The sequence below is a fragment of the Cnephaeus nilssonii genome, assembly GCF_951640355.1.
Source record: "Cnephaeus nilssonii genome assembly, chromosome: 20".
In the NCBI taxonomy this organism is placed as follows: Eukaryota; Metazoa; Chordata; class Mammalia; order Chiroptera; family Vespertilionidae; genus Cnephaeus; species Cnephaeus nilssonii.
The window spans coordinates 1,364,681-1,379,917 of NC_137091.1; the positions used below are offsets into that span (position 1 = coordinate 1,364,681).

Genomic DNA, 15,237 nt, shown 5'->3' on the forward strand with positions numbered 1-15,237 from the left:
CTCCACCTCCCGCCTTCCTCCAGGGCTTGTCACAGCTTCTGGGTTTCCGGTCAGAGTGGGCCGTGGAGCCCTAGCCAGTGGGCTCAGAGGTTAGAGCTCTGGCCCTTGGACTGAATGGTCAAGAGCCCATACCTCAGTTGCAGGCTTGATTTCCCGACCCCGGTTGGGGCGCATACGGGAGGCAACCAATGGATGTGTTTCTCTCACATCGATGTTTCTCTCTCTCCCCCTCCCTTCCGCTCTCTCTAAAAGTCCGTGGGAAGCTGTCCTCGGGTGAGGATTTTAAGAAGTGGGCAGTGGAGAGAAGTGCCCTCTGAGCAGCTGGCCTGGCCCCTCCTCGGGCTGGCCGCTTGATCTCTCAGGGCCTCGGTGGTCTCACCTGTCCTGGGGATGCTTTGAGGACTTGAGGAGCCATCAGAAGTGGAGGGCACCCTCCTTCCCCTGCACCCAACAGCCCAGGCACCCTGACCATGAGGTGTCACTCAGTGGTTAGAGTGTCGGCTCTCAGATCAAAGGGTCTCGGGTTCGATATCTGATCAAGGGCTCGTACCTTGTTGCAGGTTCCCCAACCCCGGTGGGGGTGCATTCAGGAGGCAACTAATCGATGTGTCTCTCTCACATCAATGTTTCTCTCTCTCCCCCCCCCCCCCCGCTTTCAATTCCTCCCTTCCATCTCCCCCCCTCCTCCCTCCCTTCTACTCTCTCTAGAAATCAATGGGAAAAAATCCTCAAGTGAGGATTAAAAACAAACCAACAAAAACAGGCCATCCCAGGTCCCCGGACTCCACTGCCTGCTGGCATCAGGCTCCAAAGATGGTAGCACCCCATCCAGGCCAGGGGTCGGCCTGAGCATTCTGGAGCGAGTGCAAGGTTCTACTTCTGCAACTCTTTCCCTATCAAGTCCCCACCCATTTTCATCCACAGTTGAATTTAACAAACAGGGTTTGAGTGTCTGCGGCATGGTAGGCCTTGTGCCAGAAGAAAGAATAGCAACAATCATCATGGCGGCAGTCCTAACCACAGGGACAGTTTCTTCATCCGTCACATGAGGTAATAGCAGTCATACCCACCTCTTAGGATGTTGTAAGGACAAGATGAGATCTTGCACATAAAGGACTTAGCATAGAGTGCCTGACACATAGTAAGTGCTTAATAAATATTATCCATAATAATAATAACAACTATTATTATTAAAACTGCCATTTATGAGGACATTGAGGCTCAGAGAGTTTAAAGGCCTTACGCAAGGTCACACAGCATGGAGCTTGAAGTCAGGGAGCTCAAGGCTAACGGAGGAGACTGGTGAATCCCTCACAAGCTCCAATGCAGTGTGTGAAGTGAGTTAAGGGAAAGGTGGGGGTCCTGGGAGAGTTCTGACTGGGCAAGGTCAGGAGGGCTCCGTGGAGAAGGTGATCTTACATTGGGCCTCACAAGGCGAATGGGCTGTCGGCATGGAGGTAACTGCATGAGCACAGGTGGGGAGGCATGGACACATGGCAACTCACGGAACAGAAAAAGGGCACCTCGGGGGATCAGTGGGAGAGAAGCCTGGGCAGGTCGGTTGCAGGCCGATGGCAAAGAGCCTCAGATGCGTGCTGAGGATTGCTGCAGGGTGACAGGGCCCCCCCCCCCCCCGACTGTACCCTGGAGAGGCAGCATGGTGCTGTGGTTCAAATCCACAGAGCAGGGCCAGTAGCAGCGTGTGCACCCTCAGCAGGAAGAAGGAGGCAGGAGCCCTCAGCCAGTGCCAGCCTGTCTGCCAGGCACGGTGTGGCTTTTAGGCCAGGAGAGCGAGCTTTCGGGTCTGTCTGGGCTGTGACTCCCCAGATGCGTTACGTGTCCTGAGTCCCCGGGGTCTCTCCCCTTCTAAGAAGTCCAGTGCGAGGGCTGAGAGGACACCGAGCCCGCCCGGGTGAGTGGTGCCCAGCTGCCACGAGTGGCTGGCACAAGCAGATACCAGGTAGGAAGTCTTGAGAGCAGAAGAAAATCCTGATTATTGACAAGCGGGTGCTCAGCAGACACGTGGACACGCAGGTCTGACCCAAGGCTGGGACTCTCAGAGGCGGTCAGTCATGGTCTCCAAGACGGACCTTCCTTTGTTCCCTTCAGGCTGGGCCACGACCCCCTTCCCCCAACCACTGATCTCCCAACTGGTGCTGGCTTTGTTTGGTGAAGCAACTGTCAGGAGTGAAGACAGGCCCAGATGCTGAGCTGAAATGACCCCTCCCTTGGGCCATGCCCTCAGCAAGCAGAGCTCAGATGTACAGAGCTCCCCTCCAACTTACCTTAGTGCTGGGACGGCCCCAGCCACCCTCCTCGGCTCCCCAGGGAGGGACGGGAGACCCAGAGAGGGGAAGACCCAGGCCAGGCAGTGGCTGGGACGCAGCTCCTGTCCCCGAGTGCCAGCCATCCAAGCTGCCTTCCCACAGAGGTCCTACTCATCATGGGCCTCCCCCTAGCTGCGCTTATAACACAGAGACTCAGTTTCTCCATCTGTACAATGGGAATGATACTATCTATTGCACATGTCATGAGCAGTGAGTGATATCAAAGGCAATCTTGTATGCCCAGAGTTTAGCCCGGTGCTTGGGACACACCTGTCCCTCAGCAGAACCACGCTAAATCGGATTAGAGTCCCATCCTCATATTCCAGGCCCTGTACATTCCAGTCGTTTGGGATAGGGGGAGGTTCTCCATGAAGATGACGAATGGAAGCCACGGAAACCATGAAGCTCCTAGTCGCGTCTTCCCCATCGCCTGGACGCCGGCGATGTCAGCAGGGCGGGCGGGAGGTTGAGACTTGTCACGATGACTAAGAACTGTGGGAGTCTGGTTCATCAACAGCATCCCAACTTCCCGTGGCTGTTTGCAAACAAGGGCCACCCCCGGAGGAGGAGGACCGGAGTCCGGGGAGAGGCCCCGGGGCTGCCGCAGAGCCCGGCCGAGGGATGCTGGCCGTGCCAAGCGGCTGGCAGGGTGGTCAGGAGCCATGGCTGTGGTTCCCCAGGAACACGTGGCTTCCCTTACCTGGCCGCTGCCTCTGCACACCTCTGCCTGCACCCGCGGGAATGGAAAGTGATTGCAGAGGCCAGAGCCCCTGCCAGGCATTCCCTTACTGCAAGAAGCCAGAAGGAAGGGCCAGGCCTGTGCCAGGTGACGAATAACCTCAACCACGCTGATGGCCCTGTGAGCAGAATCTTCCGGGATGTTCTAGAACCCACCTGGGAAGGTGACTGGGAGCCAAGGAGCAGGCAGGGAGGGGGTGCGCTGACTCAGCGCTCAGCCCCGCCCAGCCCAGCAGACAGAAACGCAGCGAAGGCAGCCGGCCCGCCCCTCTCCTGACAGCCAGGGCTCCGCGGGCTTGGTCGGCCCTCGTGCCTCACAGGGGAGCCGGCGGCCCGAACCCCAGACCCAGGAGGAAAACTGTAAGTGCGTGCGAACAGTCCTTCTCGTCCAGAACGCTGCCTGGGGCGGTGTGAAGTGTCCGCTGGGTACTGCCCTCCGGACGGCAATGTGGCCACATGTTTAGAAAGTGTAAGGGGAAAGCAATGCTCCGACTCTTTCTTCAGAAAGATGACATGGAATCACCACGCGGATCCCTGCTCCCTGCCCGGGGGACGGACAGGCTGCGGGGGGGGGGGGGGGGGGGGGGAGGCGATGTCCACAGCAACTTGATTTATAAAAGTGGAGAAGGTGGGAGCTACTCACGTGTCTGACCCCATGGAATGGCCAGTTCGGTCGGGGAGGAGCCGTTCAGCGGCATATGATGCAGCCATTTAACACGGCTATTTTTCCCCGTCATTTATTACGGAGTGCTGGGTGCGTCCCCGGACATTGGGACCCCGACTCTGAATGGGACCTGGGTCTCATCCTGCGTCTGGGGCGGGGAGCCTCCAGTTCAGAAAAGAGCAGGCCTCAGTGGGAAGATGTAACCTGGAAATGCTCATTACGTGACTGTGAGGGAGAAAAGGCTGAGCTGAAAATGGTGTGGATCTGCCTCCCACTAGAATTAGCTAGGGTCTGAGGGACGCCCTGTGCGCCACGGATCTTATGTGCTTGCTCGCAGCTCCCGGTGCCCACTGGGTCAGGGACTGGTACTCTCCCTACGGAACTGACCGAGCCAGGGTTCAGACCCAGGGCCACCTGACCCCCACACCCAGTTGTAACCATCACTCTATTCTGTCTCTCCTTCACACAGAAATAATGTCTGTTCTGAGCCAAGTGCCAAAGAGAAAAGCTGGGCCGATGACAGTAAGTGAGGAGTGTGGGGTTGGGGGCTTATTCCTCTCTTGGTTTCTCCTACATTTGTGCAGGAAAAGAAAAAAAACAAAAAACCAACCCAGACACCTAGAATTTGCAGCAGACGGGGGGAAAACGAATGGGGAAGCTGAGGGAAAGTGGGAATGCGTGAATGATGCATGCCTTGGCTTTGAACGGGAAGATGGATGATTTAGGAGCAAGAAGTGAAGCCGGGCCTGGCCGGCGTGGCTCAGTGGTTGACCTATGAACTAGGATCGATCCCCGGTCAGGACACACGCCCGGGTTGCGGGGCTTGATCCCCAGTGTGGGGCGTGCAGGAGGCAGCCAATCAATGATGCGCCCTCATCATTGATGTTTCTATCTCTCTCCTTCTCCGTTCCTCTCTGAAATCAATAAAAATATATTAAAAAAGCAAAAACAAGTGAAGCCAGGAGCATTTGCGCGATGGAGCCCAGGTGGCTTCTGGACCATCTTCTTCAAAAGGCAGACTCCGAGAGGAAGGAGTGGGGGCAGGGCTGTCCACCCACCTCCTTCTAGCTAAGTCAGTGCTTCGGTACACACCTCCCCAGTGCCTGCATTCCTCTCATATTTTACACTACGGGAAATGAGAAAGGGGGAAAACCCTGTTTGCTTTCCACCCTGGAGCGCTGGGAGGGGCTATCGCTGCCAAATTCTTTCTTAGGTCCTAGGAGGTGTTAGGTTGCCCTCACCTGAGAGCCAGGGAGGCACCGCTGAGCCCAGTCTCCCTGGCAAACGCAGAAAGGAGTCACTGTCTAGAGATTTGAAAGCAAGGCGGTTTCACGGGGGGAGGGTTGCCTGGGTTCTCTGCGGAGACTTTGGAAATGGGAGACGCTTTTTTCCTGTCCACACAGCTTTTAGAAACCAGGCGCCCTTGGGCTTGGAAGCGGAGAGAGGAGAAAGGTACCATTTGTGCGAATATCGATCGAGCACCCAGTGCCTGTGGGAGCCGAGTCTGGAGCAGCGGGTGATAGGAGCTTACAGTCCTCCCACGCCTTCATGTCCACCGAGGAGCATGCCTTTCTGAGAGCCAGCGGTGCAAGCCGGGGCCAGCCCACCCACATGCTCAGGGGCTGAATGCCCACGTCCTGCAGCTGGGGTCAAACTCATGCTCCAGGGACGGCCTGTCCCCTCCACAGATCCTTCCCGGCTCTTTCTGCTCTGTCCACAAAGGCTGTTTCAGGGGCATTGAAAGATGTGGTTGCTAACTGGGTCAGGGTTACTTAAAATGTGACTGGTAAGTCCAGCATGCTGTTTTCCAACTCCAAGAAACTATTTATTACCCAGAATTATGCAAGGATCCACGATTGCAGGGTGCTCCCTACTGAGCACATTGAAATCGTTGCTTAAGGATCCATCGCTTACTTCTTTTTGATATGAATTATCCTGACGTTACCCGGGAAGAAAGTGTGGGTATGCTTAATGTACCCCGACCTTCCCCTCCGGCTTATATGTATTTACTCAGTGAAAGGGCCCGACCAAGGAGCTGATTCACTTCAATCCAGTGGGGAGGGGCGGCAGGGAGGTGAGTAGTCAGGTGACTGTGGAGCCTGGGATGGTCAGGAAGGTGACCTCTCTGCTTGAAGGACTTGGAGGACAAGTCGGTCAGGTACAGGTGGGGGCGGCAGGTAGGCGCGGGGTAAAGGTGACAGGACTGCCCGGAAGGGGGAACAGCATGGCGAAGGCCCCGGTGGTGATGGAATCTCGAGCTAAATCCCTAAAAGCGGAAAATCGTGTAGTCCTACTTGTGCTTCACTCTGGGTTACTGTGAGATTCAAATCAAGCAAAACCCCCCCTTTTTGCAGCCTTGTGAGCAGAACCCTAGGGCCGTGGTCGGCAAACTGCGGCTCGCGGGCCACATGTAGCTCTTTGGCCCCTTGAGTGTGGCTCTTCCACAAAATACCACGGCCTGGGCGAGTCTATTTTGAAGAAGTGGCGTTAGAAGAAGTTTAAGTTTAGAAAATTTGGCTCTCAAAAGAAATTTCAATCCTTGAACTGTTGATATTTGGCTCTGCTGACTAATGAGTTTGCCGACCACTGCCCTAGGGCTCTTGCTGCCTGGCAAATTCAGCACGTTCCCTGTAGCCAGGGGAGAATTGGCAATTTCCACATCACACCACCGGTGACGTTTCTAAAATAGAAATGACCTGGAAGTCATTGGTATGTAGTCCCTGGTGACATTGCGCATTCTTTTTTTCTCTTCTTTTTTAAAAATATATTGTTATTGATTTCAGAGAGGAAGGGAGAGGGAGAGAGAGATAGAAGCATCAGTGATGAGAGAGAATCGTTGATCGGCTGCCTCCTGCACGCCCCACACTGGGGATGGAGCCCACCACCCAGGCCTGTGCCCTGACCGGGGATCGAACCGTGGCCTCCTGGTTGAGCCACGCCAGCTAGGCAGACATTGTGCATTTTTAAACTGAATGTTTACCATCAGAAAGCAATTCGTCTTTACATTACAAGTCAGAGTTTTCCTAGAATTCTGAAAATGCCTCTTCCTAGTGCTGCAAATTATTTTTTCTTTCACTGGTTGTGCTTGGATCTTAATAAACTTGCACCTATATACATAGGACAGCATTTTATGTTTGTGCATATGTATATCCACACAACATACACCAACTGGGTTTATATCTCAGCTCTGTCACACATTGGATTTAATGGGGACATGATGGTGCCCATCTCATTGGGTGTCCAGGGTTAAATGGGATCTTGTTTATAAAGAGCTTAGCGCAGTGCCTGGCACAGTGTTCGCTTTGAATAAATGGTAGCTATTATGTGCATAGAAGAAAAAAAAAAAAGACTGTCCTAAAATGTTGGCATTTATCTCTAGTGGGTGGGATTATCGTTACAATGAACATCTATTACTTTTGTAATAGATAAAGAACAAGAAATGTTATTATTAATTTTAAAATCTGGCTTTGGCTTTGGCAGAAAGAACCTGTAGTTAATGTCAGGGCACCAGCGGGCAAGTAAGACAAGGCATCCGGTTCTATACCCGGACTTTAAACACAGCACCCCCACCCCCCAGTCAAATCATAGGAACAAAGGGAGATAGTTGGTCAGGAATCTAGAGAAAGCTCGCCCTCCTCCAACCTTGCAGTCCCCCTGACCACTGCTGTCTGGAGGGCCGGCAGGGGGATTCCCAGGTGGTAACACGCAAATTATGGCCTGCTCTCCCATTGGCTCTTATCTGGAAACCTCTAACTCTCCAGGGACCCATTCCAGGCAAGTGACGTTTATCCTCTGTTGGGCGTTTGCTGGGGCATCGCTGTTAGACTATAAAACACACACTAGCCCACTTCCACTGGGGGGATTGTGAATGTCCTGGTCTGGCTTCCAGAAAAAAGCGAGGCCCGAACCTTGGCTCTGTTTCTGGTGGAGATTCTTGACCACCAGCCCAGTGCCAGGGCAGCAGCCGGAGACAGAGTCTCCTGGAGGTGCACGCCCCCCACCCCACCCCCCGCCGCCCGCCCTGTCCCCTCTCTGCTCCTCCTGGGCCATCCCCTGCGGAGCCGAAGGGGCAGAGCCCCCACCTCCTCGGATTGTCTGGAATATCCGCCTGCACTGGGCTGGTCGGAGCCTCTTTCTTCCTCCTCCTTCCGCACCCTGGAGGGGGATCTTGCTGCTGATTCGGAGTAAAATGCCGCCTCTGTTTGGGAGACAAAGAACAGAGGGCTCCTCGGTCAGCTGTCTCTCCTGGGCTCCGGCCTTCCGGGCAGCCCGGGAGCCGCTCCCACCCCACCCTGCTTCCCTGGGGCTGCTTCCCTGGGGCTTACAGGAATACTCGACCTTGGAAATCCCCGGTGCCTTTCCTGCTCTGGAAGATACTAATTTGCCGGGGCGGGCAGGGGTGGGGGGCAGGCCCGTGGGGCTGCCCGTCTGGAGAGGCAGCCTGCCCTCTGTATTCCTATGAGAGCCAGTAAGAGCACGTGTGTGAGACATGTGAAAGCGCATGTGTGTGCACTCACTAGTGTGTGAGAGCTCGCGTGAAAGTGTGTGCTCAGGTTTAAAAGAGTGTGTGTACTAGGGTGTGAGGGAACGAGTCACCGCATGAGGACCATGCGTGTGAACGTGTGGAAGGGTGCCTGTGTACTAAGCTTAAGGTGCATGTGAAAGTGTATAAATGTACCAGCCACAGTGTGTAAGAGCGTGTGTGAAAGTATGTACTAGAATGTTAAAAAATGTGCACTGGAGTCGTGAGTGTGACGGACAGCAAGGAGGCGTGTCACTGTACATGTGAGTACCAACTAGTGCATGTGAGTTTCTCCAGGATTTGAGGATGTGTGTGTTGGAGTAAGTTTAAGTGCAAAAGTAGGTGTGTGCGAACTAGTGTGGGAATGTGTTTGAGCATGTGTGAGGGACGTGTGTAGTGGCGTGTGAGTCCATGCGTGCAGGTATGAGCATGCGTGTGCGGCGGTGTGCGAGGTGGAGGAGCCCGGACCCCAGGGGACGGCTGGGCGGAGCTCGGGGGGTCGTGCGGGGCGGGAGCGCGGGAGGGTGTGCGGAGCCTGTGCCACGCGCACCGCCGCCCCCCGCGTGCGGGTCGGAGCCGGTTGCCATGGGAACGCGCCGCGGCCCGAGCTGATCGTTTCCTGTGGGAAGTGCGCGGGGGGGCGGGGCGGGGCGGGCGGCGGAGGCTGCGGCGCGGAGCTGCCTCCCGGCGGCCGGGCCAGGCCGAGCCCGGCCTGCGCGAAGCGGGGAGTCTGCCTCCGCCTGGCCGGTGAGTGGGGCCGGGCGGGCTGGGGCGGGCTGGGCGCCGCGGGTCCGCCGGGCACCACCGGGAGCTGCACCGGGCCCACCCTGCCCGCGGAACCGCGCGCCCGACCGCTGCGGGGCGCGGGGGGACCGGCCGGGAGCCCACCCTGCGCCGCGCCGCCCCCCCCTCTCCCGTGCCCCCACCCGCGCAGTCCAGCCGGAGCCGAGCCCCGGGCCGGAGCAGGGCAGGGGGCGGCGCGACACGTCCCCTGAGCAGCCCCGGGACCGCTGTTTTCTCACGGCCGGCGCTGCGGACCCTGCCGGGGAGCCGCGTGTCCGCCAGCGCCGCGCTCCCTGTGCGGAGCTCCCGCTCCCAGGGCTCCCTGGAAGGCTGCCGTTTCCGCCCCCCCCCCCCCCCCCAGGATCCTGGGCAGTTGGCTTCCCCCTCGGCGGGCGGGGTGCGGGGTGCGGGGTGCGGGCCAGCCCTGAGGTTAGGAAGAGGGCCTGGGCCGGTGCCTCCTGGGAGGGGGGACTTGAGCCTGGGTGGCCCAGCAGGGCGAGCCAGCAAGAAGCCACCTCCTTCCGCCCCTTCCTGTGAGTGAGGGCCGAACTCTGGCGCAGTGGAGGGCCTGGCCCTGGGAGGTTAAAGAGGAAGCTGTGTCTAAATGCTCAAGAACTCCCCCAGCCCCCAGCACGTGTGTCTCCAGGTTGCGGGTGGCGGCCCCCCCGGTCTGTCACCGTCCCTGGCTCACCAGGCTCAGGCCGGCCGACGCCTCGCCTTGCCCTTGATGAAGTAGCCGTCTCCTTGGCCGGGGAGAGTCATGTGCAAGGAATGCGCCCTCGGAATGGAGCCCTGTGTTTTCAGGGACTGGACTTTAGGGACACGGGGTGCTTAGTTCTGCCATCCTTATGGCACTGAAGGGAGCAGAGGTTTTGAACTCTGGGTTGTCCTGGAAAACCCAGGATGGGTGACTGCGTGTAGGGGCGGTCCTAGCTCCTGGCCAGCCTCCCTGACCTTCTGCCCGCTCTCCCAGGGAGACGGAGCCCTCCCCAGCCGCAGTCTCTGGGCCGTTGTCAAGTCCGTCCCTCAGTCATTGCAATATCCCTGGTCTGGAGGGACGGGGCTGCCGCTCTTCCTCCGAGGCCTGAACCCAGAGCGGCAGGGCCCGCCCCTGTAGCCAGCCCCTCTGCATTCATCCGTGCCTGGAGGAAGACCTGGAAAAGGAAGTGTGTGAGTTCTTTGTCTGCGCCTGTACTGTTCTGAACTGTCATCTAACCGACCCTGCGTGGTGGGTGGTCCCCATGTTCAGATGGAGATAATGAGGCACAAGGTCACACACCTAGCAACAGTTTCTCATTGCTTGCTCGCCCTGCCGGGCCACCATTCCTGCCCCTCTGCCCACCCAGCATGTTCCAGCGGCTCCTCAGTACCACATCCTCTGGATGAGGACGCGTGGCAAAGCCAGGTTCTGGTCACTGCTACTCCAACACCATCCCCCATGGCCCACCCCGGGAGCCCTAGGTGGGCAGCAGCCCCAGCCTGGGGCTTGTTTGAGTCCTGGGTACTCTTGACCTTCACACTGCCCTCTGCTAAATCCAGCTGCTTTTCCTCTTCAGGATCTTGCACACACCCTTCCTCTTTCTTCCTGCGATCCTCCTGGTCGCCTCCCCGACTTCCCTTCCAGAAAGCCATAGGAACATTGTCTTTTCCTGTCCCTGCCCCTCCGACTTAGCCGCTCTCCTTCCAAGTCTTTTCCCTCCGCCGTGGAGTTGACCTTCAGTTTCCTGCTCGGCAGGCAGACGGAGCCCATCTCTCCCTCCGGGCCCATCGGGCAGCTGGTCATCCAGGCTGCTTGTGTGCCCAGCTCTGTGCCAAGCAGCCTGGAGAAGAGGATGTCTGGCTGCTCCCCTGGTTCCTTCCACTCCACTCCGGCCCGTCTCCAGTTCCTCCGTGGAACCGGCCGCATACCTGGCTGAGCTCCTGCCCCTCCCCTCCGCCCCACAGTCCTGCCTCCAGCCCAGGGAGAGACGGCACCTTGGAGCCTCCTCCTGCAGGTCGCCTGCCTCAGTCAAGGAAGGCGGGGACCGCGAGTTGCTGGTCGGAGCCTGGCCTTCTCCCAGGGTTCAGCTCTGCGAACATCGGTCACCCCGTCTCCGGGCCACCACCTGTCCCTGCACTCTCACGTCGTTTGTCTTTCAATGCCTCCACCATTCCTGCCCCTCTGCCCACCCAGCATGTTCCAGCGGCTCCTCAGTACCACATCCTCTGGACCCAGCCTCTCCTCCCTCCCTCGCCAAGCTTCCCCAAGAGAAGGGCGTGGGGGCTTCCTGGAGCCCCTGCCCACCCCTTGGTCTGCCCATCTTGCTCCAAGGACATTCTCCCTTAAAGAGCCAGCCCCCAGGGTCTTTGTTCCAGTTTGGCCTCTCTGTGGCATGTCTCCAGGAAGTAACCATCCTCTCCTTCCCACTTACCCGCCAGCCAGGACTCTGCACCCGCCTGGTGCCCTGCCACCTTCCTTTTCCAGCTTCCCTTCGGCCAGGAGTGAGCTCTGTCCTCCTGGTTGCCTCTCGTCTTGCATGACCCTTGGTGACTGTGTCCTCCCCTGTGGCATGGTGGCCTCCCAGCTCTGAGTCTCCGTGTCCAGCCCTGCTCTCTTGCAGGTGTCAGCGCGAGTCTTTGCGTGCGTTTACTTCAGGGCATTCGATCAAAAAGCCATCGCTGGCTATTTGTTCTGGGTGTAGCTGCAGCTCCAGGCCTGGTGCTGTGAGGCTGCAGAGATGAGCATGCTGCCCGGCTGGTGTGGCTCAGTGGTTGAGCATCGACCTATGAACTAGGAGATCATAGTTGAATTCCCGGTCAGAGCACATGCCTGGGTTGCAGGCACAATGCCTGGTGTGGGGTGTGCAGGAGGCAGCGGATCAGTGATTCTCTCTCATCAGTGATGTTTCCATTTCTCCCTCTCCCTTCCTCTCTGAAATATATATATATGTATGTTTTTTTAAAAAGACGAGCATGCTGTGAGCTCCGCGCTGGGGAGCCATAGAGGGTCAGAGGGTCAGAGTTGATGGACACCCTCTATGTTCAAAACAGATGTCTGAGTGCTTGGTAGCTAGCAGTCAGTGCAGTGATAGACAGGGAAAGTGTCTTCAACCAGGCAGGGCCATGAGGAAGCCCCTGGGTGGCGCCAACTCCATTTTGAACCAAAAGCAAACTCCACGGTGCTTCTTTTGAGCTGAAACTCCATGGTGGCTTCTTCTGTAAACGGCATCACGTTTGTCTGAGTCTGGGCCTATGGCTTAGTCACCTTAAAGGCCCTCAAGGCTGCTTTGCACACAATAGGTGCTCAATAAAAGCTTTGCACACAATAGGTGCTCAATAAACGCCTGTGCTGTGAATGTGGAAAGTCTGTTCTGTGCATTTGCTCCGTTTATAAGGGACCTTTGCAGCGTCCCATCCAGCCCAGTGCTCCCCACCCACCCCCATTCTCCCACCGCTCTGGCATCTCCCTGCACCCCGCAGTGTTTACCTCCCACCCCACAGGGAGCTTTGAGGCCCTGTTTCTCCTGATCAAAGAGACGCCGCCGCCCCCCCCCCCCCCCTTTGCAGGTGCTTGGTGCACAGCAGGCACCCAATAAATAATTATTAAATGAAGAATGAACGAATCTTTGTAGTATCTCAACTCCTAGCCAGTTGCCTGCTGTGTTAAGGCTTGGAGGGAAGGCTAGTTTGAATACCTGAATGAGCTGACTTTAAGAGAATTTGACACATAAACCTGATTTGTCACAGGCGACCCGCAGGGTCCCTTCTGATTAGATTTACAGCGATGCCACCGGCTCATGCTGCTCCGTGTGGGGCAGCTGTCAGGCCGGGTGGGGGGTTGCGATGGGGGATCTCCGCGCGGTGCTGCAGACGCACCTGATGGGCTCCTTGCCCCTTCAGAGCCTCCCCCCCCCCCCCCCCCCCAATGGTGCTGAGGACCCTCTAGATCCGGTTCGGCCAGCCGTCCCCAGTCTCGTCTCCCGTGCTCTCTCCGCAGGCTGCCGGGCGCCCGGGGGAGGCTGCGGATGCCCGGGCCATGGTCCAGTCTCGCCGGACCTGGAACCCGGGAGCCCCGCCCTCGCTGCGCGGCCTGTGGAGAGTGGGCCGGGCCCCGCAGGAGCCCGAGCGGGGGATGGCCCGCCCCGCCCCAGCCAGCCCGGCCGCCCGCCCTTTCCCACACGCCGGCCCGGGGAGGTGGAGAACTGGTGAGTCCGCATTTTTAAAATGCCTCTCGGTTTCCCTTCCTTCCTCCCTCCAGACACCGGGGATGGGAGCGAGGGTTCGCGCAAGTCCCTAGGCTCGGGCCGAGCTGTCAGGTGAATTACAGGGTCCGGCAGCCGGGCCGCGTGGGGTCGGAGCGTCGGCGGCGCCCTGGCCGCGGTCCCGCGCGGAGTTAAACGTTACCGCGGCCCCAGAGCCGGGAGGACGCGGCCCCAGCCGCGCGGTCCGCCGGTCCGCCGGGCCTTGGCGGAGGCCGGGGGCTCCCTTCGGTCCTGCCGCCGGCGGTAAACAAGGTAGGTGAGGTGGCTGCGGCTCCTGGCGGACACCTGATCCTGCCGGCTGGCCCGGTGGACTGAGGCTGCCCTGGAGCCGGCCTGGCAGGGTTGGGCGCTGTGCGCTCCGTTTTAGGTGCCCATCCAGGTGGCTCTGGTAGGGACCCCAACAGCAGGTGGGCAGCGAAGGAGCCCCTGGATCTGGGTCCCCCACGGGCTGCCCCCGTGGGGAGCTGTCAACACCAGCTCTCCTTTCTGGGTCATGTCCCCTGGTGCCTCCAACAGCGACAAGTGAGTGGCAGCTCTGATTATGGGTTGGGGCTGGATTGTCTGGCTTGTCAGGGTGGGGAGCTGCCCCTGACCCTTTCCCAAGTTCGGCCTGGGCAGGTCTTCCTAGAAGTGTCAGGGGAGAGAGGCGTCTTCGGGGAAGATGGCTTCAGGTGTGTGCTGTGGTCTCTTGTTCTTGACCTACAGGGAAAGGGCTTTAGTTTAGACCCTGTGAGCTGGCTGTGTCCCGCACTGCTGTCAAGTCCAAGCCCATCCATGGAAGGAAGGGGAAACTGAGGCCCAGAGAGGGCACATAGCCAAGTCCTCTTGGGCTCTCACTCTCTCCTACCACATTTGTGCCGTCCCGGCTCTCTGTACAGGATAGTGAGGCTGGGTGACCCTGGGACCTTCGGGAAAAGCTTGGGCTTTGGGGTGAGGCAGCCCTGGTTGTCCGGAAGGGACCTAAGATTGGTCTCCACCCCACAAGGTTGTCTTAAGGATTGCAAATAGAATAGGGACTAGCATTGCTTTTCTGGTAAAAAAAAAAAAAAAAAAAAAAAAGCAAGAAGAAAAAAAACACATACCAAAACAACCACCAAAATTTGTGCCCTTAAAAACTGGGGAAAAAAAAAAAGACAAACCAAAAACAAAGTATACAAAATAAAATAAAAGCCCTGGCCAGGTGGCATGGAGTGTCGGCCCATAAACCAAAAGGTCGCAGGGTCAGTTCCTGGTCAGGACACATACTAGTACTTCGGTTGTGGGTTGAATCCCTGGGCAGGGAGCATATGGGAGGCAGCCAGCCCATAGGTGTTTTTCTCTGTCTGGGGGCGGGGGGGGGGGGGGGGGGCGGCGGGATAAAAGTCACCTACAGGCATACCTTGGAAATGTAGAGGGTTCGGTTCCAGACCACCACAACAAAGGGAGTATGGCAATAAAGCGAGTCACAAACTTGAGGCTGGTGGCGGGTCTTGCCTTCAATTTGTAAAACACAGTGTCTGTGGGATGCAGTAAAGCGAAATGCGAGCTTGTCACTAAGCGTTTTGTATAGTTCCTCTCCGTCCTGTGTGTGCACGTGCGTGCATGCGTGCATGCGTGTGTATAGGTCTGTCAGATGAGCAGTATGAGTATTATATACACACTTTTATCCACTTTTAAAATTTGAGACAAAGCTCAAATGAAATCCTGTGTGTGAAATGCTAAGCCTAGTGCCTGCTACTGGGAAGGGTCTCAGCCAACGTGGTACCCCTCAGCCCCCACCTTTCTGGGTTCCTGGCACTGTGTGAGCACTTTATTGTGTGTGTGTGTGTGTGTGTGTGTGTGTGTGTGTGAGCACTTTAGTGTGTGTGTGTGTGTGTGTGTGTGTGAGCACTTTAGTGTGTGTGTGTGTGAGCACTTTATGTGTGTGTGTGTGTGTGAGCACTTTATTGTGTGTGTGTGTGAGCACTTTAGTGTGTGTGTGTG

The 15,237-nt window shown here is 57.5% G+C and overlaps 1 protein-coding gene across 10 annotated transcripts in view; it reads left to right on the plus strand.

Moving 5' to 3' along the window:
• The first annotated feature begins 3,330 nt into the window (after positions 1-3,330).
• Positions 3,331-15,237, plus strand: part of KIFC3 (kinesin family member C3) — a 40,795-nt gene continuing 28,888 nt past the window's right edge. For 2 of the 10 annotated variants that reach the window (XM_079799851.1, XM_079799854.1), the window contains exons 1-3: positions 3,334-3,425; positions 4,199-4,251; positions 13,011-13,218. In XM_079799851.1, coding sequence (XP_079655977.1) covers positions 4,204-4,251; positions 13,011-13,218 — 256 coding nt within the window. In that variant the 5' untranslated portion in view covers positions 3,334-3,425; positions 4,199-4,203. Of the gene's footprint in view, positions 3,426-4,198; positions 4,252-8,855; positions 8,999-10,007; positions 10,205-10,769; positions 13,219-15,237 lie in introns of those variants that run through there. The other 8 variants (XM_079799855.1, XM_079799856.1, XM_079799860.1 and 5 more) reach the window with 6 other exon arrangements.